General features: G+C 39.2%; 2 protein-coding genes, 2 long non-coding RNA genes and 1 pseudogene across 4 annotated transcripts; 3 read left to right on the plus strand and 2 right to left on the minus strand.

Annotated features, from left to right (window-relative positions):
- Positions 1 to 6,774: 6,774 nt before the first annotated feature.
- On the minus strand, positions 6,775 to 17,536 carry LOC107843229 (protein NUCLEOLAR COMPLEX ASSOCIATED 4-like). Its single transcript, XM_016687472.2, is given in 17 exon segments — positions 6,775 to 7,142; positions 7,629 to 7,734; positions 7,840 to 7,897; positions 8,478 to 8,640; positions 9,222 to 9,395; positions 10,101 to 10,275; positions 10,373 to 10,431; positions 11,011 to 11,112; positions 11,280 to 11,353; positions 13,218 to 13,277; positions 14,719 to 14,819; positions 15,841 to 15,892; positions 15,995 to 16,056; positions 16,276 to 16,352; positions 16,489 to 16,581; positions 17,102 to 17,177; positions 17,179 to 17,536. Coding segments are annotated over 17 exon segments (1,890 nt in total). The 5' UTR covers positions 17,439 to 17,536; the 3' UTR covers positions 6,775 to 6,944.
- Positions 11,120 to 13,205, plus strand: LOC107843230 (annotated as a pseudogene).
- Positions 17,537 to 19,100: 1,564 nt separating the features above from the next.
- LOC124886971 lies at positions 19,101 to 19,955 on the plus strand. Its single transcript, XR_007044353.1, has 2 exons — positions 19,101 to 19,209; positions 19,706 to 19,955. It is a non-coding gene; the product is annotated as an uncharacterized LOC124886971 (long non-coding RNA).
- Positions 19,956 to 22,130: 2,175 nt separating this feature from the next.
- LOC124886972 lies at positions 22,131 to 23,087 on the plus strand. Its single transcript, XR_007044354.1, has 2 exons — positions 22,131 to 22,241; positions 22,766 to 23,087. It is a non-coding gene; the product is annotated as an uncharacterized LOC124886972 (long non-coding RNA).
- Positions 23,088 to 24,972: 1,885 nt separating this feature from the next.
- On the minus strand, positions 24,973 to 25,977 carry LOC107842269 (ubiquitin-conjugating enzyme E2 7-like). The gene has a single exon (XM_047395928.1). The coding sequence runs from the start codon at positions 25,586 to 25,588 to the stop codon at positions 25,088 to 25,090; it is 501 nt and encodes a 166-aa protein (XP_047251884.1). The 5' UTR covers positions 25,589 to 25,977; the 3' UTR covers positions 24,973 to 25,087.
- Positions 25,978 to 26,408: the final 431 nt, after the last annotated feature.

Here is a 26,408-nt window from a genome sequence, read left to right on the forward strand (position 1 = left end):
CATTTTTAGGCTAAATCGGTGTGCTATGGCCCACGATTTCAGGGGTGGGCCTTTGGTTCGAGCGTTTCGTGGGTCGAAAACCATCCAAGGTATGCCAGGGAGGTTAGGATCATCCCAGTGTGGTCCATTTAAATATTTGTGGCCATTTGGGTGTACAAACGGGCGAAACGGCGCGAATAGGGCATTTTGGGGCCAGATTAGTGTGCTATAACCCATGGTTTCGGGGGTGGGCATGGGGTACGGGTGTGCTGTGGGCTAAAAATTGATCGAGGCATGCTAGAAAGGTTGGATATCATCCCAGTATGGTCCATTTAATTTTTCGTGGCCATTTGGGTGGACAAACGGGAGACATAGCGCGAACTGTGCATTTTGGGCCAAATCGGTGTGCTATAGCCCACGATTTCGGGGGTGAGATCGGGTTCCGGGTGTGTTGTAGGCTGAAAATCGATCGGGGTGTGCCAGGAAAGTTGGGGATTATCCCAATGTGGTCCGTTTAATTTTTCGTGGCCATTTGGATGGACAAACAGGCGAAACGGCGTAATCAGGGCCTTTCTCGCCAAATCGATGTGATATAGCCCACGGTTTGTGGGGTGGGTCTGGGGTTCGGTTGTGCTATCGGCAAAAAATTGATCGGGGTATGCCAGTGAGGTTGGGGATCGTCCAAGTGTGGTCCGTTTAATTTTTCGTGGCCAATTGGGTGGTCAAACGGGCGAAATAATGGGAAAAAGGCATTTTTCGGCCAAATCGTTGTGCTATAGTCCATGGTTTTGGGGGTGGGCTCGGGTACAGGTATGCTGTGGGTCAAAAATTGATTCGGGTATTCCCAGGAGGTTGGGGATCGTCCCAATGTAGTTCGTTTAGTTTTCGTGGCCATTTGGGTGGACAAACGGGCAAAAAGGCATGAACGACGTGTTTTTGGGCAGGTGGGGATCGTCCCAATATGGTCTGTTAAATATTTCATGGCTAGTTGGGTGGACAAATGGTGAAATGGCTCGAACATAGAATTTTTGCACCAAATTGGTGTGTTATAGCCCACGATTTTTGGGGTGGGGCTGAGGTTCTGTCGTGTTGTGGGCCAAAAATCGACCGAGGCGTGCCAGGGAGGTTGGAGATCATCCTAGTGTGGTCTGTTTAATTTTCCGTGTCCATTTGGAAGGACAAACGGGCGAAGCAGCGCGAACGGGGCATTTTTGGGCCAAATCGATGTGCTATAGCCCACGATTTTGGGGAGGCCCGAGGTCCGGGCGTATTGTAGGCCAAAAATCGATCGGGCCATGCCAGGGAGGTTGGGGATCGTCCCAGTGTGGTCCGTTTAATTTTTTGTGGGTATTTCGGTGGACAAACGAACGAAAAGGCGCAAACGAGGCATTTTGGTGCCAAATTAGTGTGCTATATCCCACAATTTAGGAGGTGGGCCAGGGGTTCGGGCGTGTTATGGGCCAAAAATCGATCGAGGCGTGCCAGGGAGGTTGGGGATCATCCCAATGTTCTCCGTTTAATTTTTCGTGCCCATTATGGTTGACAAACGAGCTAAACGGCTCTAATGAGGCATTTTCGGGCCAAATTAGTGTAATATAGCACACGATTTTGGGAGTGGGCCCGTGGTCCTGGCATGCTGTAGGATAAAAATTGATTGGGGCGTGCTAGGAAGGTTGGGGATCGTCCCAGTGTGGTCCGTTTAATTTTTCGTGGCCATTTGGGTGGACAAATGGGCGAAACTGTGCAAAGGGAGCATTGCTGGCAAAATCGATGTGCTATAACCCATGATTTTGAGGGTGGGCCCAGGATCCGGGCATGCTGTTGGCCGATAATTGATCGAGGCATGCCAGGGAGGTTGGGGGTCATCCCAATGTGGTCCGTTTAATTTTTTGTGGCCATTTGGGTGGACAAACGGGTGAAATGGCATGAACGGGGCATTTTCAGGACAAATCGGTGTGCTATCGCCCACAATTTTGGGGCTGGACCCGGGTTCCAAGCATGCTATGGGTCGAAAATCGACCGGGGCGTGCCAGGGAGGTTGGGGATTTTCCCAATGCGGTTTGTTTAATTTTTCGTGGCCATTTGGGTGGACAAACGGGTGAAACAGTACGAACGTGGCATTTTGGGCTAAATAGTTGTGTTAAAGCCCATGGTTTTAGTGGTGGGCCCAGGGATCGAGCGTGTTGTGGTTCAAAAATTGATCAGGGCATACCAGGGAGGTTGGGGATCATCTCAGTGTGATCCGTTTAATTTTTCATGGCCGTTTGGAAGGACAAACGGGCAAAACGGCAAAAAATTGGGGATACTATAGCCCACAGTTTTGGGGGTAGGTCCGGGGTCCGGGCCTTCTGTAAGCCGAAAACTGACCTGGGCGTGCCAGGAAAATTGGGGATCGTCCCAGTGTAGTCCATTAAATTTTTTGTAGCCATTTGTATGGATAAAGGGGTAAAATGGTGCAGACAGAGAATTTTCGGGCCAAATCGGTGTGCTATAGCCCTTGGTTTTGGGGGTAGGCCCGGGGTCCGGGCGTGCTGCAGGTCGATATTCAATCGGGGATTGCCAGGGAGTTTGGGGATCAACCCAGTGTGGTCCGTTTAATTTTTCATGTCATTTGGGTGGACAAACAGGTGAAACGGCGCGAAAGGGGCATTTTTAGGCCAAATCGGTGTTCTATAGCCCGCGGTTTTAGGGGTGGTCCCGGGGTCCAGGTGTGATGACGGTCAAAAATCGACCGAGGCGTGCTAGGCGGGTTGGAGATCATCTCAGTGTGGTCTGCTTAATTTTTTGTGGGCATTTGGGTGTACAAACGGGTGAAACGGCGCAAATAGGGCATTTTTGGGTCAAATCTGTATGCTATAGCCCACGGTTTCGGGGGTGGGCCCAGGGTTCGGGCGTGCTCTATGCCGAAAATTGATCGGGGCATGCCAGGGAGATTGAGGATCGTTCCAATAAAGTCCGTTTAATTTTTCATTGCTATTTGGGTGGACAAACGGGCAAAACGGTGAGTACAGGTCATTTTTAGGCCTAATTGGTGTGCTATAGCCCACTATTTTAGGGGTGGGCTCCGGGTTCGGGCTTGCTGCAAGCCGAAAATCGACCGGGGCTTGCCATGGAGGTTGTGAATTGTCCCAGTGTGGTCTGTTTAATTTTTCGTGGCCATTTGGGTGGACAAACGGGCGAAACAGTGTAAACGGGGCATTTTTGGGCTAAATCGGTGTGCTATAGCCCACGATTTTAGGGATGGGCTCGGGGTCTGAGCATTTTGTGGGCCATAAATCGATCGGGGCATGCCAAGGATATTGGGGATCATCCCAGGGTGGTCCGTTTAATTTTTCGTGGCCATTTGGGTGGACAAACGAGCAAAACGGCACGAACGAGGCATTTTCGGGCTAAACCAATATGCTATATCCTATAAATTTGGGGGTGGGCTCGGGGTCTGGGCGTGTTGTGGGACAAAAATTAATCGGGGCATGTCAGGGAGTTTGGTGATCGTCCTTGTGCGGTCCATTTTTTTTCGTGGCCATTTGGGTGGACCAACGGGCGAAACGGCATGAACGGGGCATTTTGGGACCAAATCATTGTGCTAACGCCCACGATTTTGGGGGTGGCCCCGGGGTCAGGGCGTGCTGTTGGCCGAAAATCGACCGAGGCATGCCTGTGAGGTTGGGGATCGTCCCAGTGTAGTCAGTTTAATTTTTAGTTGCCATTTGGGAGGATAAACGGGCGACGTGGGGAACGGGACATTTTCATGCCAAATCAGTATGCTATAACATACGGTTTTGTGGGTGGGCTCAGGGTCCGAGCGCGTTGTGGGTCGAAAATTGATCAGGGCATGCAAGGGAGGTTGTGGATCGTCCCAGTGTGGTCCGTTTGATTTTTCGTAGCCATTTAAATGGTTAAACGGGCAAAACGGTGTGTATTGGGCATTTTCAGGATGAATCGATATGCTATAGCCCACGGTTTCGTGGGTGAGCCCAAGGTTCGGGCGTGTTATGGGCCAAAAATTGATCGGGGCATACCAGGGAGGTTGGGGATCATCCCAGTGTGATCCATTTAATTTTTCGTGGCTATTTGGGTGGACAAACGGGCAAAACGGTGCAAACAGGGCATTTTCGGGCCAAATAGGTGTGCTATAACCTACGGTTGTGGGGGTGGGCTCGGGGTTCGGGCGTGCTGTGGGCCAAAAATTGATCGGGGCGTGCCAGGGAGGTTGAGGATCATCCCAGATTGGTCCATTTAATTTTTCGTGGCCATTTGGGTGGACATACGGGCGAAACAGCGTGAATGGGTATTTTCGGGTCAAATCAGTGTTCTATAGCCCATGGCGCAAAGGGGGCATTTTTGGGCCAAATCAGTGTGCTATAGCCCAATGTTCTGGGGTGCGCTTGGGGTCCGAGCGTGCCGTGGTCCCAAAATCAATCAGGGTGTGCCAGGGAGGCTTGGGAGCGGCGTAGTGCGGGCCATTGGGGTGGTTGATGCCATTTGGGTGGTCAAAAGGACAAAACGGCACGAAGGGAGCATTTTTGGGTTAAATCGGTATGTTATAGTCCATGGTTCCAGAGGTCGGCCCAGGATTCGGGCATGCCGTGGGCCCAAAATCGATCGGGGTATGTCAGGGAGGCTTGGAAGCTGCTTAGTGTAGGCCATTGGGGTGGGCGGTACCATTTAGGTGGTCAAACGAGCGAAATGGCACAAAGGGTGCGTATTTGAACCAAATCGTTGCGCTATATCCCACGGTTCCGGGGGTAAGCCCGAGATCCGGGCGGGCCGTGGGTCCATAATCGATGGTGCGTGCCAGGGAGGCTTGGGGCGGCTTAGTGTTTGCTATTAGGGTGGGCGGTGCCATTTGAGTTGTCAAACGGGCGAAACAATGCAAAGGGCGCGTATTTGGGCTAAATCGATTTGCTATAGCCCACAATGTCGGGGGTGAGCCCGGGGTATGTGCATGTCGTGGGCTCAAAATTGATCGGGGCGTGCCAGGGAGGCTTGAGAGCTGCCTAGCATGGACCGTTTGGGTTGGCGATGAAATTCGGGTAGTCAAACTACAGAAATAGCGCGAAGGAGGCATTTTCGAGAAAATAGATGTGCTATAGCCTACGGTTTTGGGGTGGACCTAGGGTCCAGGTGTGTCGTGGGTCTTAAATCGATCAGGGCGTGCCAGGGAGGCTTGAAAGCGGCCTAGTATGGGCCATTGGGGTGGGCGGCGCCATTTCCGTGGTCAAATGGGCAAAACGACGCGAAAGGGGCATTTTCGAGCCAAATCGGTGTGCTATAGCCCACGGTTCTGAGGGTGGGCCCGGGATCCAGGTGTGTCGTAGGCCTAAAATCGACTGGGGCGTGCCATGGAAGCTTGAGTGTCGTACTATGGGCCATTAGGGTTGGTGGTGCCATTTGGGTGGTCAAACGGGCGAAACGGCACAAAGGGGCGATTTTGGGCCAAATCGGTGTCTTATAGCCCATAGTTTCGAGGGTGGGCTCGGGGTCTGAGCGTGTCGTAGGCCCAAAATTGACTGAGGCGTGTCAGGGAGGCTTGGGAATGGCCTAGTATGGGCCATTGGGGTGGGCGGTGCCATTTGGGTAGTCAAACGGGCGAAACGGCACGAAGGGCGCGTATTTGGGCCAAATCGATTTGCTATAGCTGACGATTCCGGGTGTGGGCTCGAGGTTCGGGCTTGTTGTGGGCCCAAAATCAACTGGGGCGTGTCAGGGAGGCTGGAAAGCGACCTAGTGTGGACCTTTAGGGTGGTCCGAGCCATTTGGATGGTCAAACGGGCAAAATGGCGCGAACGGGGCATTTTTGGGTCAAATCGGTGTTCTATAGCCCATGATTTCAAGGGTGGGCCTGGGGTCCGAGTGTGCTGTGGACCCAACATCAATCGGGTTGTGCCAGAGAGGCTGGGGAGCGGCCTAGTGTAGGCCTTTGGGGTAAGCGGGTCCATTTGGGTGGTCAAATGGGCGAAACAACACGAACGAGATATTTTCGGGCTAAATCAATGTGTTATTGCCCACGGTTCTGGGGGTAGGCCGGAGGTCGGGGCGTGCTGTGGGCCAAAAATCTACCGGAGGGTGCCAAGGAAGTTGGGGAGAGTAGTGTGGGTTTTTGGGGTAGGCAGAGCCATTTGGGTGGTCAAATGAGCGAAACGACGCAAACGGGGCATTTTCAGGCCAAGTCGATGTGCTATAGCCTACGATTTCGATGTTCGAGCGTGCTATGGGCCCAAAATTGATTGGGGCATGCTAAGTAGGCTGGGGAGCAACCAAGTGTGGGATTTTAAGGTGGGCAGGGACAAATTGGTGGTCAAACAACGCGAACGGGACATTTTCGAGCCAAATCGATGTGCTATAGCCCACAGTTCTAGGGGTGGGCCCGAAATTCAAGCATGCTGTGAGCTAAAAATCGACGGAAGCGTGCCAGGGAGGCTGGTGAGCAACCTAGTGTGGACCTTTGGGTGGGGCGAGGCCATTTGGGTTGTCTAACAGAAGAAACGCCGCAAACGAGGTATTTTCGAACCAAATCGATGTGTTGTAGCCCACAATTCTGAAGGTTGGCCGGAGGTCCGAGCGTGCCATGGGTCGAAAATCAACTAAGGCATGCCAGAGAGACTGGTGGGCAGCCTATGACGGGCCTTTGAGGTGGGCAGGGCCATTTGTGTGGTCAAACGTGCGAAATAGAGCATTGATCAACGTGAAATATATGTATAACGCCCGTACACTTAACTAGTAAAAGTAAATTCTCCCAAAATTTCTATCCTTTCCTCGACATTCCACAGTGACAAGATACAAGACTTTTATCAAGAATAAATGCTAACAAGCCACTATGCATTAAAATATAGCTTAGTGAAACTGTCAAAAGATTTGCTTCCCGAAAGAAATGAGAAATTTGATTTGATCATGATACAAATTAGAAACAAAAAATTAGTAACGAACATTTACATCAGGTTGAGAACCATTTGGTTCCGGTAAAATCATGAGAGCTCGCTCTCCCCTCGACTTTGCTTCGCAGAAAAATGACCTTTTTCCTTGGATATATTGTCGAGAACTACAGTACTATCCTTATCTTCCTTCAATTTGAAAGTCCAACCTAGAAAATCAGACTCCGAAAACAACAAAGTTGGAGTTGCTGTGTAGAATGCAAGGGGGGCCTGTTTAACTCGCTTCCTAATCTGCATTTTAAGTATCATAGTTACGAACGGCCATTACATGCAACATTACAGGAGGCAGATTGCCAGCATACAACATGGAGACGAGTCAAAATGCCAACAACATACCCCCAGTGTATTCCCACAATGTGGGGTCTGGGGAGGGTCAAGTGTACGCAATCCATACCACTACCTCTCAAATGAAGTAGAGAGGTTGTTTCCCATAGACCCCGGAGTTAAAATGCCAAAACCCGAAAAAGGGATGTCAAAAACCCAATACGAAAGGAAATTTAGTCCTGCGACTGTGAGGTCTACGACAGCCCCAAAAGAGAAAAAGCAACTCAGGCCATTTAATCAAATGACACAATTCATCGGTTAAAGCAATTGTAATACTGAAGAGAGTATGTCAGCCAATTGCAGCAAACTTTTCTAGAAAAATTATTGTCAACCGATAAGTAAATGATTATCATTATGTAACCAAAACAACTGTAGTTGCTTAGTGAACATTACCTCATCACCAAAAATTGTTGCATATGGACCAGAACTGAAATCTTTGACTGCAACTTCAGTAGTTTTAGCTCTTACTGTCAAATCATTCTCAAGGGACAAAATAAATCTAACAACACGTAAAAGAAGAAACAGACTTAGTTCAAAAGCTCAATTAAACCAACCATAAATGCCCATTGACACAGGAGAACCTATAATCATATGATACACTTGCCTTGAAACCGGTGGGCAGTAGTGATGACGAAGTGTGTCAACTTCCCACAAAGAACTCCCTGTGGAATGGTAGAATTCAACACATCATCTATGTCAAAAATAGTGTTTTAAACAAGCAAAATGAACTTTACATTGAGGAAGCGCTCACTAGTCACTTCTATACCTTACAAATACCCCAACAACCAAAGCATTTCTAATGACTAAGCAAAAACACTCGGAATATTGATCCAGAAAACTTAACTTCCACTTAAAGGCATACTTGATCCCAACACCAATGCAAAGATCCTCTAGCTAAAAAAGGCCAAGTAATTCCTTGGCCATCCCTTTCCACCGAAAGAAGAATGGAAAGTATTCTCCACCAAAAACGGTAGTAATATAACCCCAAACAAAAAAAAATAATTAGACAAGTACCAATTCAAGTTGATTGGGGACTTTGAAAAGCCTTTTAACAGATTAGAAAGAAAAAAGAGGAGACGGCAAAATGCTTGACACGACATTGGTTGAACCACTGAAGCTTAGAGTTATAAGGTCATGGGAATGCATTTTCAACACAATTTCGAAGGAAACAAGAAGTGGTGCAGGAGACTGTGATAGCTGAACTATTGAACTTTATAATATGCCATGAAACGAGAAAATTACTCATTGCGTTAGTCTTCAACGGATCAGTCTGCTTGTCATCAAAAGGATCAATGCCAGTCTTCATGCTTGATTTTAATCTGCTGGGACTGGAGACGTTGTTGCTATCATCAGCCCCACTACTCTCTGCACTTTTAATGTCTGTAGTAGTCTCACTACCACCCTCCTACAAAGAATTTTTACCTCAAATATGAGCTTTACAAATCTACAGTTACAAGGTAGCAGGTAAAAACTTTACTATGACATTTTACAAACAGAAATATTTTGCACCTGCGTCACACAAGTTTTTTTTTGAGAAGGTAACATCTTTTGTATAACTATTTGCTGCATAAAAACTGCAGTCATTCATACTTACAATGGAATAAAGGAAGAAGTACTAAGCTATAACCTACTTACAGAGATCCTATAACATCAACAATAGATTCTACATCTTCCATATATTCATGTTTACACCAAAAATAGAAAAGGGCCAGACATTTCACCTTCCTGCGTCACACAAGTTGTGTCATCCATTCACAAAATAAATAATAACTACTCAATCACAAACTAGTCAGGGTTAACTAAATGAGTGTTGTACATCCATTCTGCTCTATTTAGATCCGTTTCGCTCCATTGCTCAATAAATTTGTTTTCTACACAAACTAGGGGTTCCCTAAATCTCAGTTTAGTCCTTCACTGCCCCACATAGATACAACATCTCAAACAATGACTTCAGCAGAAAAGTAGGGTAAGATGCCATAGTCTTACCTGGTGCACCAAGCAATTTATGGAAGGATGTCTCCTCAAGAGATTATGAATTAGAGCGACAATGACTAATGCTCCTGAAGGAGGGACGGCAAGTGATAGCCGACTGAGTTTTTTACAAAATGAAGCTGCCAAATATGCAGGAAGAAGTGGTGATTTCAAGCATGAATCAAGAAGCTGCAAGTGACATTCTGCAATTAGCGTCCATAAACATAACTAGATCTACCATATTGCAACATATTGAAAAAAATATTTCCATCCAAGACAATCACAAATTAATTGACAAGTAAACCATGTTGTACTGACACCTTCTCTTTATTGATCAGAAATTAACTCATTTTTCAATGAGCAACACACGAAATATCACATATCTCAAATAACCCTTTTCTGCTTGATAAGATCAGTTCAGTATGCATACTCCTCCAGAGAACCAATGATGGAACTACGATGGACTTCATGAATCTGAATTCACTTCCTAAACTACAGAGATGACAGTAATCCAATGAAAACCAACAACAACAAAAAACCCAGTGTATTCCCACACAGTGGGGTCTGGCAAGGGTAAGAAGTACGCAGTCCATATCACTACCTCTGGAGAAGTAGAAAGGCTGTTTCCGATAGGCAGAAAATGTAGCATATGCAGAACATTTCCAAGTTTACAGTAATTCATACTTTCTTTGGGAGCATGCAACAAAGAAAGTCTGATAGTCCTTGCCTTCAGGTGGAAATTCATGTTACATATGGGATTGGTATAGCAGCTCAAGTCAATTGTAACTCCAAACCAAAACAAACACAAACTATAATCCCCAAAAAAAGATCTCATTGTTTGAAAGTCCGCATAGCAACCATACAACGAGAGAAAAATAAAAATTTTGCTATTACCTGGAAGAACCTAGCCCTATGTTTTGCCATAAAAATAGAAGGTTCCAATAGAGCATAAAGCTTTTCATAGAAGTTGGGGTAATCAAGACCATGTTGTGTCATGAGAACGAATAAGCTGCTAAGAGCCATCACACTGACTACCCCGCCAATATCATATGACCGGGTTAAGAAATCACTGCATATGAAAAAGTACTGGAGTCACTCATCAAGACTTGTTAAGTCTGAATGAATAGAATCAATGAGACAAACAAGAACAGAGTACAATGTATTACCACAACATGAGAGAGTTAGACAGATAGGGAATAACAACTTGGTGAAGGTTCACCAGAACCTGAGATCAGAAAGCAAAAGAGAGAATGTTAGAAATCGTCATAACAATCACGTTTCAGGAGTTAGAAAGCAGAACAGAAACACAAACAAAGCTGACTTTGGAATAATACCACTTCAACCAAATCTTTTGAGAGGGTCTTTGGAAAAGTTAATGTGAAATAGATTTTACTTCTCTGTCCCAGAATTGTTGCCCATCGACTTTCAAATGCTAGTTGAGGTTGGTCAAAGCTAAGGTTATGCTAAAATTTCACAATTTTGTACAGTTTCATGATAAAGATTAACTCGTGAAAACTGCTAAATCATATTGAGGGACTATTAGCCATAGGACGGATATCTATTTTTCCACATAAACATGCACTACAAAACATTAAAATTCAAATGAAAATCACGGTGTAATATGACAGCACCCACTAACCACAACTTGGATCAAGTTGTGGTACTGGATAAGAAAAGAATAGGAGGAGAAGAGATCATGGAAGTACAGACGTTCCCAAAATATGAAATTAAAAAGACAATAAAAGCACCAAGACCTTGTTCCAATGCATGAAATAGATATCCAGTCAATGGACTGTTTATTTACCTCTTTGTAAAGATCAACAGGAAGTGGAAGTCCAAGGAATGATATCCAGGCTTTAGTAAATCTCAGTTTCATCTTTTTTGCAATGTTGGCTGGAGATAAAACCTGAAAATCACGAAGTATTTAAAATATTAGCTTGCATCAAAACCCAAAGAGAATCAGTAAATGTCCATAACGAACACTCTAACAATGTGAGGTACACAAAGAAAAAGGTCTTTTTTTAATTCTTAATTTCTTTTCTTTTTTAATTACGAAGTTTTTTCACTAGATACCTTGATATTAGTTGATTCATCCTTGCACTGCTTTCCGGTGTGCTCTTTCTCATTTTCTTTTCCAGTAAATATACCTAAATCCACATAAATATAAAATCACATCAACAGGCAATAAGACAAAAATATTAAGTTAGAATAGGTCACATTGCACGCATTGCCAAGAAGAATGATACGAGCAGCTTGCTTTAGGCCTGAACTAGTAAAAACTAAAAACTGCTAAAATTTAAACTGTAGAATCCTGTCAAACTCTCTTTTTCTTTTCCTTGTGATCTGGTAATTTCTCTACATCTTCCCCTCCTCTCGATTTTTCTTTCAAAAGCTTTTTTATAGATAAATTGTTCTTCAATTTAGAAGTTTGATTTCTCTGTTTGTTCAATGCCAGCTTCGCCTTTTGATTCCTTTCCTTTACATAGTCAGATTTTTAGTGAACCTTGTATTTGCTTCTAACCTTTGTTACCAGGAAGCGTTCACCATGGGTAGAAGAAGTTCACAATGTAGGAATGCTGCGATGCTGGAGAGTGATGACACATAGCGTGAGTTCATCGGCAACTACTCGGTCGGATATGATGTTATCTGGTTTGGATGAGGTTCAATTTGATAAGGAGATTGTCCTTGATCAACGCATGGATGCCCTTAATGAGAAAAAGGGACTCAACAAGAGAGAAGGCTTGACATCAATTTAAGAGGGTTTCAAGATCCAACGCAAATTTCTTGAAAAGAAGTTAGCCACATTATTGTAACAATATTTGAGTTCCATTGAACATGGTTTCTCCGAGGAGACAGCTTTCCCATCGCATGTTATTGGGCGTCTAATTTTAACTGCTGGCCCTAGGGTCAAAGCACAAGATTCTGGAAGAATCAGCAACACCTATCTCAGAGGCTCTTAAATCTAGGTCTGATACTTCTAAAACACCCTTGATACTGGAGTGTTTGGCATTATCACCTTTGTTGGTGGTGAAGAACCAAAATAAACAGAAAGTCTATGCAATTGATGAGGCAAGTCATTAATCCAAAACTGGGTCCTAATGTGGCTACTGCTAAACCTTTACGAGCAACGATAACAGCAGTTGTATCTTCATGGTCTTCCCTTCTTACTACCATGGATGGACACCTAACCCCAAAAAGTTGGCAAGGGTCAATCTCCTGCTTCTCAACTCTTCTAGACAAGGAAGACCGATCTGTGCGCATTGCAGCAGACAAAGCACTTGCTTTAGTTTTTGAAGTGGAGTCTGGAAAAGTTTTCTGGAAAATCTAAAGGATCTAGTGACAGCTCCACAGATGAAGCTAACAAATCTAGTGAATATAACATATACAGGGATCAAGGAAAAAAGTCCTGAACCAGGTAAGAACCCTTTCAGCAGAGGCTGGAAGTAAAGGGCCAGCCGAAAAGGGTCTTAATAATCAAATAAACACATTTCGAGATATATTGGAAATTGGAATTTCTAGAGGATGGCTATAGTCCCGGGATCTCAATCAAGATTGGTGGAGAACCATTTAGCACCAGTACATGGCTTCATCTGATAAAATTAATTTCCTTAAGCTCTTCCTTGGAGGAGGATTTGAAGCTTATTCAGGAAATAAATCTTTTCATAATGTATTTGGTTCCACGCCAAAAAAAAAAAAAAAATCCCAGTTGCTGAGCAACGTGTATCTGGGACTGAAAAGAGTATGTCCAAGTCACCAAATTCAGTCCTTAACAAGGCCAGGACTCAATTTCAAAACAAGCAAAGAATGCTATCTCATGACACAATGTTGGCTACTATACGGGTGGTGATGAGTTCGGAATAATTGAAGTTGCACTGGCAAAGTTCTCAGCCAAGACATCCGAGGACAATTGTCCTTCGCATCAAAATTATTTCATTCATAGTCGCAGATTTAATGATCATTTTGTTGCCACTTAGTATTCCTTTTTCTTCTTTTCATTAAGTAGAAACTTACATTTGACTTGGTGCCTCAGATGGAGATTAGTGATGCATAAGCAAAGCCAGCAACCATATTCTGTGCAAAAAAATAAAAACAATCCTGCCAAATGAATGTTTCAAAAATCAAAACCAAATAGAGTGATACATGCACCGTATACACATTACAGCTATGCGTTAGGTATTTTACTGCCCTCACTCAGCAAGTATCTACACCTGAGATCGATGTGGAATGGCGAGATTATTTCAAGTTATCCCCAAGAGAGATTGTTTCAAGTACCTAGGATTTGTAATCCAAGGTAATGGCAAGACCGATGAGGATGTCACACATCATAGTGGTGCGCGATGGAGAAATTGAGGCTAGCTTCTGGGGTATTGTGTGATAAGCAAGTACCACCTAAACTAAAAGGTAAGTTCTACGTGGTTAGACCGACTATGTTGTATGGGACTGAGTGTTGGCCTGTTAAGAACTCTCATGTTCAGAAGATGAAAGTTGCGGAGATGAGAATGTTGAGGTGGATGCGTGGTGATACTATGAGAGACATAATTAGGAATGATGAGATACAGGACAAGGTAGGAGTGACTTCCACGGTGGACAAGATGAGGAAAGTGAAATTGAGATGGTTTGGGCATGGAGGAGTGCGTATGCCCCAGTGAAAAGTTGTGCGCGATTAGTAGTGGTGGGCGTTAGGAGAGGAAGAGGCAGGCCAAAAAGGTATTGGGTATAAGTGATTAGATAGGACCTGGTTCATCTTGACCTTACCTAGGGCAACCTTAGATAGGAGAGTTTAGAGGTCGCGTATTAGGGTTGAAGGTTAGTTAATAGCCGAGGGTCTCTCACTTCCCTGTGAGATAGGCTCGGAGGTTTTTCTTGGACCTCCCGCATTTTCACTATTGTAGTTCCTTGAGCTTCGATTTTAGCTTTCACTAGTGTTTTGTGTTGATTATTGCATCACTTCATTTTCGTCACTGACCTTTCTAGCATACCCTTAATGCTGAAGAATACAATCATACCAGTTTTCTTAAAAAAAAAAAAAAAAAGCTGATTGTTTCTACCTGATCATCAACCCATCACAATCCTCTCCCTTCATATGGTCTTTAGACCGACTTACTTTGCCAACTTAATACATAAGGTGTAAAAATTGCAAATACCCAAAATACAAGGCTATGAAGTGTAATCTTTAGATCAGAACCTTGAAATGTTATCTTTCCAATTCTTAACGACAGTTGCAATATACCGTTAAAAACATAAAAAGCTATTTGTTGATAAAAAGTGATTGAACAACAATAAATAGCCAAAATAACGATGATGGATCGTGAATTCTGCTAGGATAAACATTTTTCCATATATCAATACAAGTAGATGTCGGATAGAGGTAAATGGAATAACATGGCCATTGAGGTTCTTATAGTCATCCCTAACGTGCTTGGGACTAAGTCTTAGTGGTTATCCTTGTGTTAGAAGTTAAATAGGGATGAAGCACTATGTCTGGATTAAATAATTGGGAAAGTGAAATTACCTGCAGCTTTCCACATATCATATTTTGACTTGACATCTGAACCTTCCAAGGGAGGGATACGTGATAGTAGATAATATAACTTGTGAACTGAGAGGTCCAAGCTTTAAACCATGAAAAACAAAGTTACAAAAGAAAAATAATGAGCCCAATGTTTTCACACGAATAAACTAAAACTTCCTGGGTAATGACTAAAAGGAAGAATTGCTTCTATTAGTTGAAAATAGATGCGGCATGCAGAACCAAAAGAAAAAACCATCATATACACTTGGTCAAAACAAATGTCAACGTATTTAATAGTAGAAAGTAGAAACATCTGATGGGATGGAAAGAAACAAGACTTCTATTGCAAATTAAATAGATATATATATATATATATCCTGGATCTGAAAAGGTGTTAAAGGGCGCAGTTTACAAATGACATGCCAAAATAACCGTTTTCAATTCTCTAAGACATGCAAATTCTGTGATCTGTAGAAGAGTTGGAAAAGAAAAGCCAATTGAAAAGAAAGCAAGGCTGAACTTGGGCCTTGGCATCTATAATTAGATAAGGACATAAAAGGTGAACTAATACTCTTTTTGAGAACCATCATGCAGATGAAATTTGATCAGGGTAAATAAATCTCACAGAAGCATCAAAAGTAGATGACATAATCATATTTTTTATTTTTATTATGATAAATGTGGTGTCCGGACCAGCTTGTGCGCACCTCGACTAAATTCATGGGATACCTGCCACCTTCCATCGGCAATATGTACCAGGTAACTCTGTCCACCAAGGCTAGAACAGATGAGAAGAAATCACCTAGTATTTGTCTCTGTTGGGAATTTAACCTGAGACATCATGGTGCTCGTCCCACTTCATTGAACCACTAGGCCACACCCTTGGGTGCATGACATAATCATATTTGATACAATATTACTTGCCTTGGCTTTCCGTAACACAAATATCTACCATAGTTAATCAAATGTTGCAAACAATCAGCACCCAATACAAAATGAAAAATAGTTATAATACATTAATTGAGAAAGGAAAAAAATTGTCCACATGATAAAAAATGGAATTAAACCATCAAGTAATGTCTCACGGAAGGAAATAAGCATCAATCAGATATTTAGACCAACCTTGATTCTGGCTTGTTCACACTGCTAGTGTCTAGGCCCTCCCTTCTATCATCTGATAGTAGAAACAACAAAAAAGGGATGAGAACACGTGCAAGAAAAATAAACGAGGTAAAGAGAAGATGATATTAATATGGGGTAAATAAGGTAGTTATACCCGAGATATCTTTGGCTCCTATGCTTTGGGAAAGCTTTTTGAAGCTGATATAAGTAAAATATCTGATGAAAGAAACCAAAAACATATAAAAATGTATTTGGGCTGATCATTATTTAACCTGATTAAACATGAATGCAGCCAACAGACAGAACTGTATGAAGCTCAATGAAATGTCTCAGCATATAAGAACGTATCTCAGCCATGCTAAAAATAGAATTAAGAGAATCCCCTACTTCCATTCTCCTTAAAAACATAATCATTTGAGGAAATAGTCTTCATACCGTATATCAATGTACTTAAAATACTTCGATGAGAGCAAATCGAGCAAAACATCATGGACATCGAGGGAGGAATGAACCTGCAACATAGAAAGAGAACCAAAGTATGTATCTTTTTTCGACCATTAGAAAGAAAACAAAAGTATCCTCAAATGAAGTTCCTTGCAAAAACTACGAATGCAATAAATAAAAGATGTGGCCATTACTGTAACTTACAATGCGATCAAGAAGCCTGTGGTAAATAGCAGAGTGAAACTTCCCACCATTTCCAACTTTCACAAACTCCATCAACGTATCCAACACAACTTCCTAATCATCCAACCCAAAGTTAAAACACACACATCATATCCATCCTTCAATGAGAAAAACTTTACTCCCCTATCCCAATTTATGTAGCACCTTTCAAATTTTGAGATTCAAACAAGTCTTTTCTTTAACAGTAATTTTTCCATAATCTTTTTAATATTTTCATTCGTGTCACTTAAATACTTTATAAAAGTAGTTTTCAAATATGTAAATTTTCTTTCTAAAAAATTAAAGATCATTAACCCGAATTCACAGTCAAAAATTAAGGGCCGTTTGGCCATGAAATTCTTTCACTTTTTTCCCAGTGTTACACGTTCAAAAAATTTCGGTATTTACTTTTTCCACTCTAAATTACCCAGAAAAATTCAATAAAACAACTCTAATGCATTTCATGGGCAACCAGATACTATCATCTTTCACAACAAAAACTATTCAGAATGAAACTAACATTCTGACTGTCGAAATTCAAAGTGAGCCACATAAATTGAAAAATACTTAAAGAGTAAGTCGGAGTGGCCGTTACTCTGAGTGCTTCATCGGATTCGGAACAAATAGCAATATAAAGGAGGGAATGCACGAGGTCATCAAACTTGGAACGAATAAATAAACTCTGGATCACTCTGCGAGACTGAACTAGTAGAAGAAGGGAGTCGGGGAAGAAGAGGAAGGAAAAATGACTGAAGAGAAAGTAGAGATTCGAGTGTGTATTTTGGACTGCGAGTAGATGGATTGATGAATGAAAGGAGAAGAGGAAGATTGTTGATGTGTGCTCTTGATGAAAGAAGTTGGTGACCTAGGGTTTTCAGTTCTGATAATGTGTATTTCTCTTTGTTTTTCTTCTGCTTCTTTGCTGCTGCCATAGATTTTTGACTCAATTGCAAATAGCTTACAAATTTAAGCAATGGAGGAAGTGTAGAGGAAGGAGGATGTTCGCAAACACAGGGTTTAAGGTAGCGCAAGTTGTATTTTATATTTTTATAAATTATTAATATCAAAATATAAATATATATAATTTTTAATGCTCTAGATATGTATTTTATATTTTTATAGTAATAATTTATAAAAATATAAAATATAGATGTATTTATATTTTTGTAGTAACAGTTTATAAAAATACAAAATACAAATTACACAAATCCACATACTTAGAGTCATTAATACTTCCTTCATTCCATTATCGATCTCAATTTTTTTAATTTGATGTCTCATTTTACTTGTCTTTTTTTATCAATCATGACAAAACAAAAGAAAAATTCACGTTTTATCCTTTGCATTAATTATTTTTTCTTCAAATTATATTGTAAATATCATTTAAAATTGCCTTTTTATTAATTTACTTACATATTGTAGTTTCCCTCAACCAAGTAACACTCCACCATTTACTCTCCAAATCACGTTTTTTGATTTATGACAACCTTCCACTCCCAAAACTAGGGGTAACTTCTCCACTTGAAACTTCAGCACTATTATTTCTCTCACTTCTGCACCTATCCATATCAAATCGATTTCACCAATTTCATTGTCTTTTTTGAATTATTTAATCAATCTTGAATATTTTTTTAATCTTTTAAGTCAATATTCATCAAGGGAAAGAGGAGAAATTGAAGAATTAGTTGCTATATTTTCGAAGAAAACGGCCAAGGTTATGGCGATGGTATGGACGAACGATGAGGGGCAACATTTTAATGGTCAAACAGGCGAAACAATGCAAACGGACCATTTTTGACGACTTTCGGTGGGTGGGCTCGAGGCCAGGGAGGTTACCCTCCCCCCTCCAGACGCTCTGTGGAGCAGATGTGGGTGGTCCGGTGAGGTTCTTTTGGTGGTCAAATAGGTAAAATGGCGCGAACGGCTGTTTTTGACGACTTTCGGTTCGGTTGGTGGGCCAGGAGCGTATTTTGGCAAAAATCAACCGAAGGCCCCCTAACGCCCTGTCGAGCAGATCTGGATAGTCCCAGCGGAGCCGTTAGGGCCATTTTGATAGTCAAACGGGTGAAACGATGTGAACGGATCATTTTTTATGGGTGTTAGCCCACAGTTCAGTGGTTGGGCCTAGGACTAATGATGTCAAAAAGATTTGATTGGCCCCTTTTTAAAAGCAATCATTTGTAGAAAATATATTTATGAACTATTTGGTTAGTTAAAAAGCATTTTTAAGCTAAGTTGACTAACAACTACATTTTCAAACAAAAAAATGTAGAGGGAGATAAAGATCAGTGGCGGAGTTAATATTTAAAATTAAAAAATGTGAATAAAAGAATTAGTCGAAGGAGGTTAAATGTCTTCTATATATATATATATAATAATTTTAAATTTGTATAAATAATATAATTTTTCGACGAAGGGGCTAGCTCTGCCCCTAGATAAGACTATTTTCCCTATAAATAACTAATGCAGTAAATGAGCCTTGTCTTGATGTTATAAATTAATGAGATTACATTAATAACAAGTGGGATTTTTTTCCCCCATATAGGAGTATAATGTTATAGAATACATAGCTACAAATCAAAATCAATTAAAAGTTACAATTAATTAGTTTTTTCAATAGAAATTTTTGTGTATGAAAAAAAATGGAGAAGACTCTTATGAAATCTGCAATATTTGTTAAGGCCCTATTGCTAATCATCATGGGTAAGTAATTCATTTTTTAATAGATTTTTTTTTTTTATAATTCCTTGCTAGTATATATAGAGAGCGAGAGAAATAACTGAAAAAAATATTTTTTTGTTAATCCATAAATAACCTATTATTAAATAGTCTTTCCAAAAAAAAAATAGTTGTTAAATATAATTAGCAGTCGATTTTTTTTTATGCAATCTCTCTATCACTAATTTCAATTCTTTTTTGTTGTATAAATTATTTAATTTATCATCTCTTATTTTTCGTTTGTCCCTTTTTTTTTTATAGACTTGACAAAATTCAATAGTTTTGACCAAAATCTTGTATTTATATTAGCAATTATTTTTTACGTATAACTAATTTATTCAAGACTCAATAAGTAACCTTCAGTAGAATTCAAAGATGATAAACTCAAAATTCTTGATGAGGTTATGTACTTCAAATACAAATGAATTATATTTTTGTTTGTATCTGAAATGATAATTTGATTTGTTTTAAATACTTTCAGTTGCAGAAATTTCATCCAATAAGGTTGCAGACGAAGAAGTGATTGTTTTTATTGTGTATTTTCCATAGATGTTATTGCATTGGCAAGTCCAAGTTTGAAGTGGCGTTAAACCCAAGAATTAATATAAAGATGAAAATTTATTCACATGAATCGAGTGGAGAATCATTTTTTATGGTCGATCTATCGACTCTTATCATGTATGTTTCAATTTCCTAAATAAATGTGAACTTCAAAATTCTTGTTCTGTTTATTTCAATTTCCTAAAAATTATGAATACTAATGTGTTAAAGAATTGATATAGAGAAATAGGAAATCCTAACTATTAAATACTTAATTTCCTTTAATTAAGTACTTTTCTAAAATTATTTTAAAAGGCAAAAAAATTGACAAAATATATATATATATATATATATATATATAACTATGAATGCTTGTCCATGACCCTCTTTTATAAATAAAATTATATAAATTCATGAGATTACACTAATAACAAGTTAGATTTTCTTTCACCCCTATATAATATAATACTATGAATAGAATATATTTCTCAAAATCAATTAAAAGTTATAATTAATTATTTCTCCCTAACCCTAATTTATCGTTAAATAATTTGTTGGTTAACAAAATATTTTTGATAATTCATCACTAAATAGATCAATCATATGTAACCCATTATTAAATAGAATTTTTAAGTTCATTTTTATATATGATTAGCAGTTCAATTTTTTCTGTTTAATCATGCTACTTTTATGTCATTAATTTCATTTTATTTTTTTTTTGTATAAACTATTTAATTTCCCTTCCTTTTGTTTTTTGTTCATCCAATCTTTATGTATGTATATGTAAAAAATTGAGTGAGAAAACAAAAATTATTAACGCAAAATCCTAAATCTGCTTATGTAATTCAAAAATGAATGGATTATATTTTAGTTTATATTTGAAATTATGATTTAATTTGTTTAATTATTTTCAGTTGCAGATATTCCATTTAATACAGTGGCAGAAGAAAAATTGGAAAAATGTTATGAAAAACGTGATTGTCATTATTGTTTTATGCCTGAGTGTATTTTTTATAGATGTTTTTGCATAGGATTAATGTCACAAAGAAAATTTATTTGCACTCGATATTTAAATGCTATGTATGAGTGTGGAATAAATTTTAATAGTCAATGTATAGACTCTTATCATTTATGTTTCGATGTGGACTTCAAAACTTTTAAGAGAGATGCAAGGTCAAAAATATTGAAGAGAATTTGCGTCACAAAATTTCATTAAAACTGAATATTCTGCTAAATTAATTATTAAATTTTAATGCAACTATAACTAATTATTATACTCTAGAATTTTGCTAAGGGTGTTCAAAAATTTAAATATATTTCTCAAAAGTAGTTTTTGATCTATATATATATAATTTTATTTTTTTTATATACGGTATAATTTTTTGATGAAGGATGTTCAACTGACCACCCTTCGATCAATGTTCAACTGCATCATTGGAAACATATAAGAATAAGAATATTTTCAAGAGTTATATAGCTTTAACTACCCAATTAGTCAATAATATTGTCCGCTTTTTGAGCTTAGACTCACACGACTTTTTTTTTTTTTTTTCCATTCGGTGTCCAGTACCCCCATTGGAGTCCGATTAATCTGGATTCGTGCCGGATAGGGCCCCATTCGGGGGGTAGCGCTCCCAACAGAGTTTTCTCCATGCTCAGGATCGAACCTTCGACCTCTGGTTAAGGGTAGAACAGCCCCATCCGCTGTACCACAACCCATGTTGGTGACTCACACGACTTTAAAATACACTAATTCATTCAAAGACATAGACTTTCCATTTCTTTGTCTTACTAGCGCAGACATTCGTCAATGATGAAAGTCGCTGAACTTCAAACTTGAGTGGAGAAAGAGGGCGAGACCCTCAAAGAGCTTTTAGGGACTGGGAAAGACGGGTGGATTAAATAATAATACCTCATAAGGACAAGGTTGACCCATATTCTATTATTTTCTAAAATGAAGATTGATTAATCTTTAAGGTCATTTGGTAGCTGGTTTGGAGGTGAATAATATATGTATTAAATCCCATATTGTGTTTGATTTGCAATTTAGAAATCCACATAATTATACATGTACAAGTTATGATGAAATCTATATATTATTTTTCGGACAAAAGATGGGATAATTAATACATGAATAACGAATCTTTGCATAGTTAATATCTTCATTACTCACACATAGCATAATTCTAACCAGCTACCGAATCACCCCATTTGCATTAACTTCTAATTAATGTCATTAACCATATAATTTTATTAGCAAATTGTATTCAAATCAATAACCCAAAGAAAACAAGTATTGACCAATTGCTTTTATTGCACTACCACTATATATATATATAATGCTAAACAAGAACTTTCTCCAAATCATTCCAAAGTTTATAATATTTTCTTTTATAAAGTAAAGTAGTGAAAAAAAAATATGGCCAAAATTGTGATGAAATCTGCTTCTTTTGTTGCTTTGTTGCTGATCATCATGGGTTTGTTTCTCAATTCTTATTAATCATCATATGTTATTAATTTTATTTTAATTTTATTATTTTTCATTATAATGTGAAGACGGTAGCTTTGAAGTAACGGTAAGTTGTTCCCATGTAATCTATAGATCACGAATTAAACTCAAGCTATGTAATTAGCTTTGATGTTTGCGTTAGGGGTAGATCACTAAACATGAGCCCGGGCCCCGGGCCCATCTCGCAAACCGTGAGCTATAGCACACCTATTTGACCCCAAAAATGCTTCGTTCGCACCGTTTCGACCGTTTGACCACCCAAACGGCCGCAAAGGCCCACACTACGCTGCTCCCCAGCCTCCCTGAGGCAGCACGGTCGACCAATAACTTTTATCCAAAATCATGCTTTATATATATATATATATATATACACGTTAAGAAATTCATTAAATATTTATGCATATCGTGAACCTAATTATTAATCAATTAATCATATATATGTGAAATGATGATTTATTTTTTTTCTAATTAAATATTTTGATATATATGCAGTTGCAAATAGTACTCCCATTGAGATGCTTTCTGGTCTGAAACACTGCAACAAATCTGGTGAATGTTTCAAAATTTGTAGAGTTCCAGCCATTTGTGTTGCACATCAATGCATTTGCCTTAAAGATTCAAAGATGTTTGAAATGGATGGTGGTGTGAAACCCAAGAATTGATGACGTCGGGATAAAAATTTATTCACGCTCGATGTTTACATTTATATTGCATTGGGTGTGGGATAAGTTTTTAGTATCGTCGATGTATCGACTCTTGTCTATGTATGTTTCAATTTCTTAAATAAATGTGGACTTCAAAACTATTATGTTAAGAGTGATACATGTTGCCATAATTATGATACATTCCTTAGCATTAATTTATTTGACATGTTACCTTCAAGAACAAGTAAAAATGATCTGATAGTGTAAAAAATCGATAACTGAATGAGGATTTATAGGACTCAAAATCCTCGTGTTAACGATTTCAATTGGGATTGATAAATCAAAGGACTGAAAATCTTCGTGTTATAAGGGGTTACCAAATATAACACAATTTCTTCGTCTATTCCTTCTAGTTGAGCCTGGATCAGTCATTATACCTCAAGAAGTAGAAAGAATAGCTAATTCAAATGACAAATTTGCTTACAAATATGTTTGGGAGACTATTAGAGGAAGAATAAATACAATGTTGTTGAACAAGATGATTCGGCATAAGAAGCAGTGGCAGAACCAGGATTTTCACTAAGGGGTTCAAAATATAAAGAAGTTAACACACGAACTAGTCGAAAGGGTTTCGACGTTTACTATATATACATTAAAAATAGTTTCCTATACATTAGGAAAGTAGACACACGAACTTGTCCTACATGGCGTCCTACGTGTATTATGCCACATAGAACGTTTGTGTCTGTCTACATGTTCAACTTTACACAAGTTTAAGTGTCTACTTATGCACCCAAAGTTGGAGGTCATATATGTGATTTGAGGTCAAGTTAAAGGACATATTTATGTATTATGCCTTAAGAAATCCATTAAAGATCTCCTTTTCCCTATACAAAACTTAAAAGAAAAAAAGTGAGTTAATCTCAACCTCATCAAATTTCCCTATACATGGTGAATCACCAAAGATAAACATAATGCTTGGAGTCATCGTATTCAAGCCATGGAAACAACCTCTGTCAGAAATGCAAGGTGAGGCTGCGCACAATAGACCTTTGCGGTCCAGCCCTTTCCCAGCTCCATGCATAGCGGGTGCTTTAGTTCACGTGGCTGCCCTTTTTTTTTTTCTTTTGGAGTTATCATATGACAAATTTGAACACATTGTTGCACCAAAAGAAGAATATAGTAATCCAGGACCTAGTGATAGAAGAGGCATTTATCAAAGAATAGAATGACAAATTTATTCATCGTCTTTAATTTGGGAATTTTTTGGACAATCAAACCAATTACATGGCAAAGTCTTTGACACCATAGAGTCTGGAGGTTGACATCAGTTGGTGTATTCAGAATGATTTTTATTTTTCACCTCGACTAGTTCTACAGGATACCTGTCACGCTTCGCACCAGCAACAGGTACCACGTAACCCTATCCACCAAGGCTGAGTTTCAATCAAGGTTTAGCGCGCTCTCCTAAAATCTTTTAAAACGTTTCTCTTTCTCTATTTTCTTCCAAGTCATGTAGGTTTTGGCGTCCACCGTTTGCTATATATACCTTAACTATTCTATTCAGAAGCAAATTCAGGATTTCAATTCTATACTATCAACCATTAAGACTATACTTTCAATATATTCTAAGTTCAAAGTTCGTATATGCAAACTATTTATCACAATTTGTTTTTTTTGGTTTGTCACCCGGTCTCCGGTACCCTCATTGGAGAGTCGTGATGCACTGCAGGGCCCATTCTGGGGGTGGCGCTCCCAACAGGATCCCGACTAATTCAAATCGTGATGCACTGCAGGGCCTATTCTGGGGGGGGGGGGGGGGGGGCCCCCCCCACCAGATTCCATTGCGCTCCCAATAGGATTTTCTTTCTCCATACCTGGGGGTCGAACCACATCACTACACCACAGCGCATGTTTGGTTATTTATCACAATTTTAGTAAATTTTTACCCTAACATGATAAAACAAAAACATCAATAACAGTTAAATTGCAGAAAAACAAAAACAACCTAAAACCACACTTCAACAAAATTCAAAACAACCTAATAACCCAAACCATAAAATCTCCAGCAATCTTTTAATACCAAAAAATAAATTCTAATTAAAAACCAACAAAGAATAAATAAAAATTTCTTTTTTTTTTCTTCTCCTTGCATGCATGCATGCAAAACTCACATCTCTTGTGACTTCCTCACACAACGTTTCACCTTCTTCACAAACTCAGCCCTATTATCTCTCCATTCTTGTGCTGCATCAACGTTGGCTGGTGATTCATCGTTAGGACTCGAAAGCATTGATATTATACTCAACATTATACTTTCGACAGTATGAACCGGGGTCCAACGTTCACTAGCCAACTCATAAAACAATGGATCATCACCTGGTGGATGAAGGATGGATATACAAACTCTACCATCAAGGTATACGTTAGGATGCCATATATCGGTGATGAATTTCACCGTTGGTGGACTATTAGGGTAATCGATAGGGAAAATCATCGTGGCATTGAACAATCCACCATCAAACAATGTGTTTTCTGGACCCTGGATCGATATACTCCATTCAAATACGTTGTTCTCATCGATTAAACCGGCTGAAAATCCCTCTACCGGAGTCCGGTTTAGGTCTTTGAGTTGTTTTTGAAGGAGAAGAGCAGCTTGTGAAGAAGCCATTATTGTTATTATTGTGTGTATATTATGTGTATAACACAAAAAGCGAAAGAAAGAAAGAAAGAAAGAAAGAAAGAAAGAAAGAAAGAAAGAAAGAGTTCTCCTTCGAGACCTATTGTTTCTTTGTATATGGGGTATATATAGGTATATTTTTTTTTCTTTTTTTTATGTGTTCTTTTGGGTTTTGTTTTGGATTTATTTTAGAAGTGAGAGGGAGTTTGTGAATAACTGGGATACCAAAGGTTGAAAAAAAAGGAGAAATTATTGAGTTGTGTTTTAATATTTCCTAGTTTGTATTAAATTCGATTGCTTATTATATTGACCTTTTTTGTTTTCCAAATTTGTGTTGGAATCTATGTTGGGTTTTTATATTAGTTGAGTGAAAAAAACAAAATTATTAGGGATTTATTTTATCAAATTAATCTTATTAATTATGTTTTGATAATATATATTTGAGTGTATACTTTATTTGGTCAATATAATAATATTCTCTTGATTTAAAAAAAAAAAAAAAAAACAGGAATTGAAACAAATCATTCTAGAAAGAGGGCCAACAATTTTGAAAACTAGGGGTATTATATTGACTTTTTGCTTTCCAAATTTACGGTGGATTCTAAGTGAATTTTTTTTATTTTTTTTTGGTATAACTACGTTAAGTTTTAATAGTGCATGCACGTGATTTCCCAAAAAAAAAATTAAAAACTCTCTAATTCCTATTAGAATTTAAGAAATAAGGAAAGATTTTTGAGTTATGGTTTTGTAGTATTTTGTATGGTTATTAAAAGAAATTATATGTAGTTTAAAGTCAAATTATTTTTGTGTA

This window comes from Capsicum annuum, chromosome 9 (genome assembly GCF_002878395.1).
Source record: "Capsicum annuum cultivar UCD-10X-F1 chromosome 9, UCD10Xv1.1, whole genome shotgun sequence".
Classification (NCBI taxonomy): Eukaryota; Viridiplantae; Streptophyta; class Magnoliopsida; order Solanales; family Solanaceae; genus Capsicum; species Capsicum annuum.

Excerpts from the sequence above, each read along its gene's own strand:
- LOC107842269 (XM_047395928.1), bottom strand. The coding sequence starts at position 25,588 with ATGGCTTCTTCACAAGCTGCTCTTCTCCTTCAAAAACAACTCAAAGAC.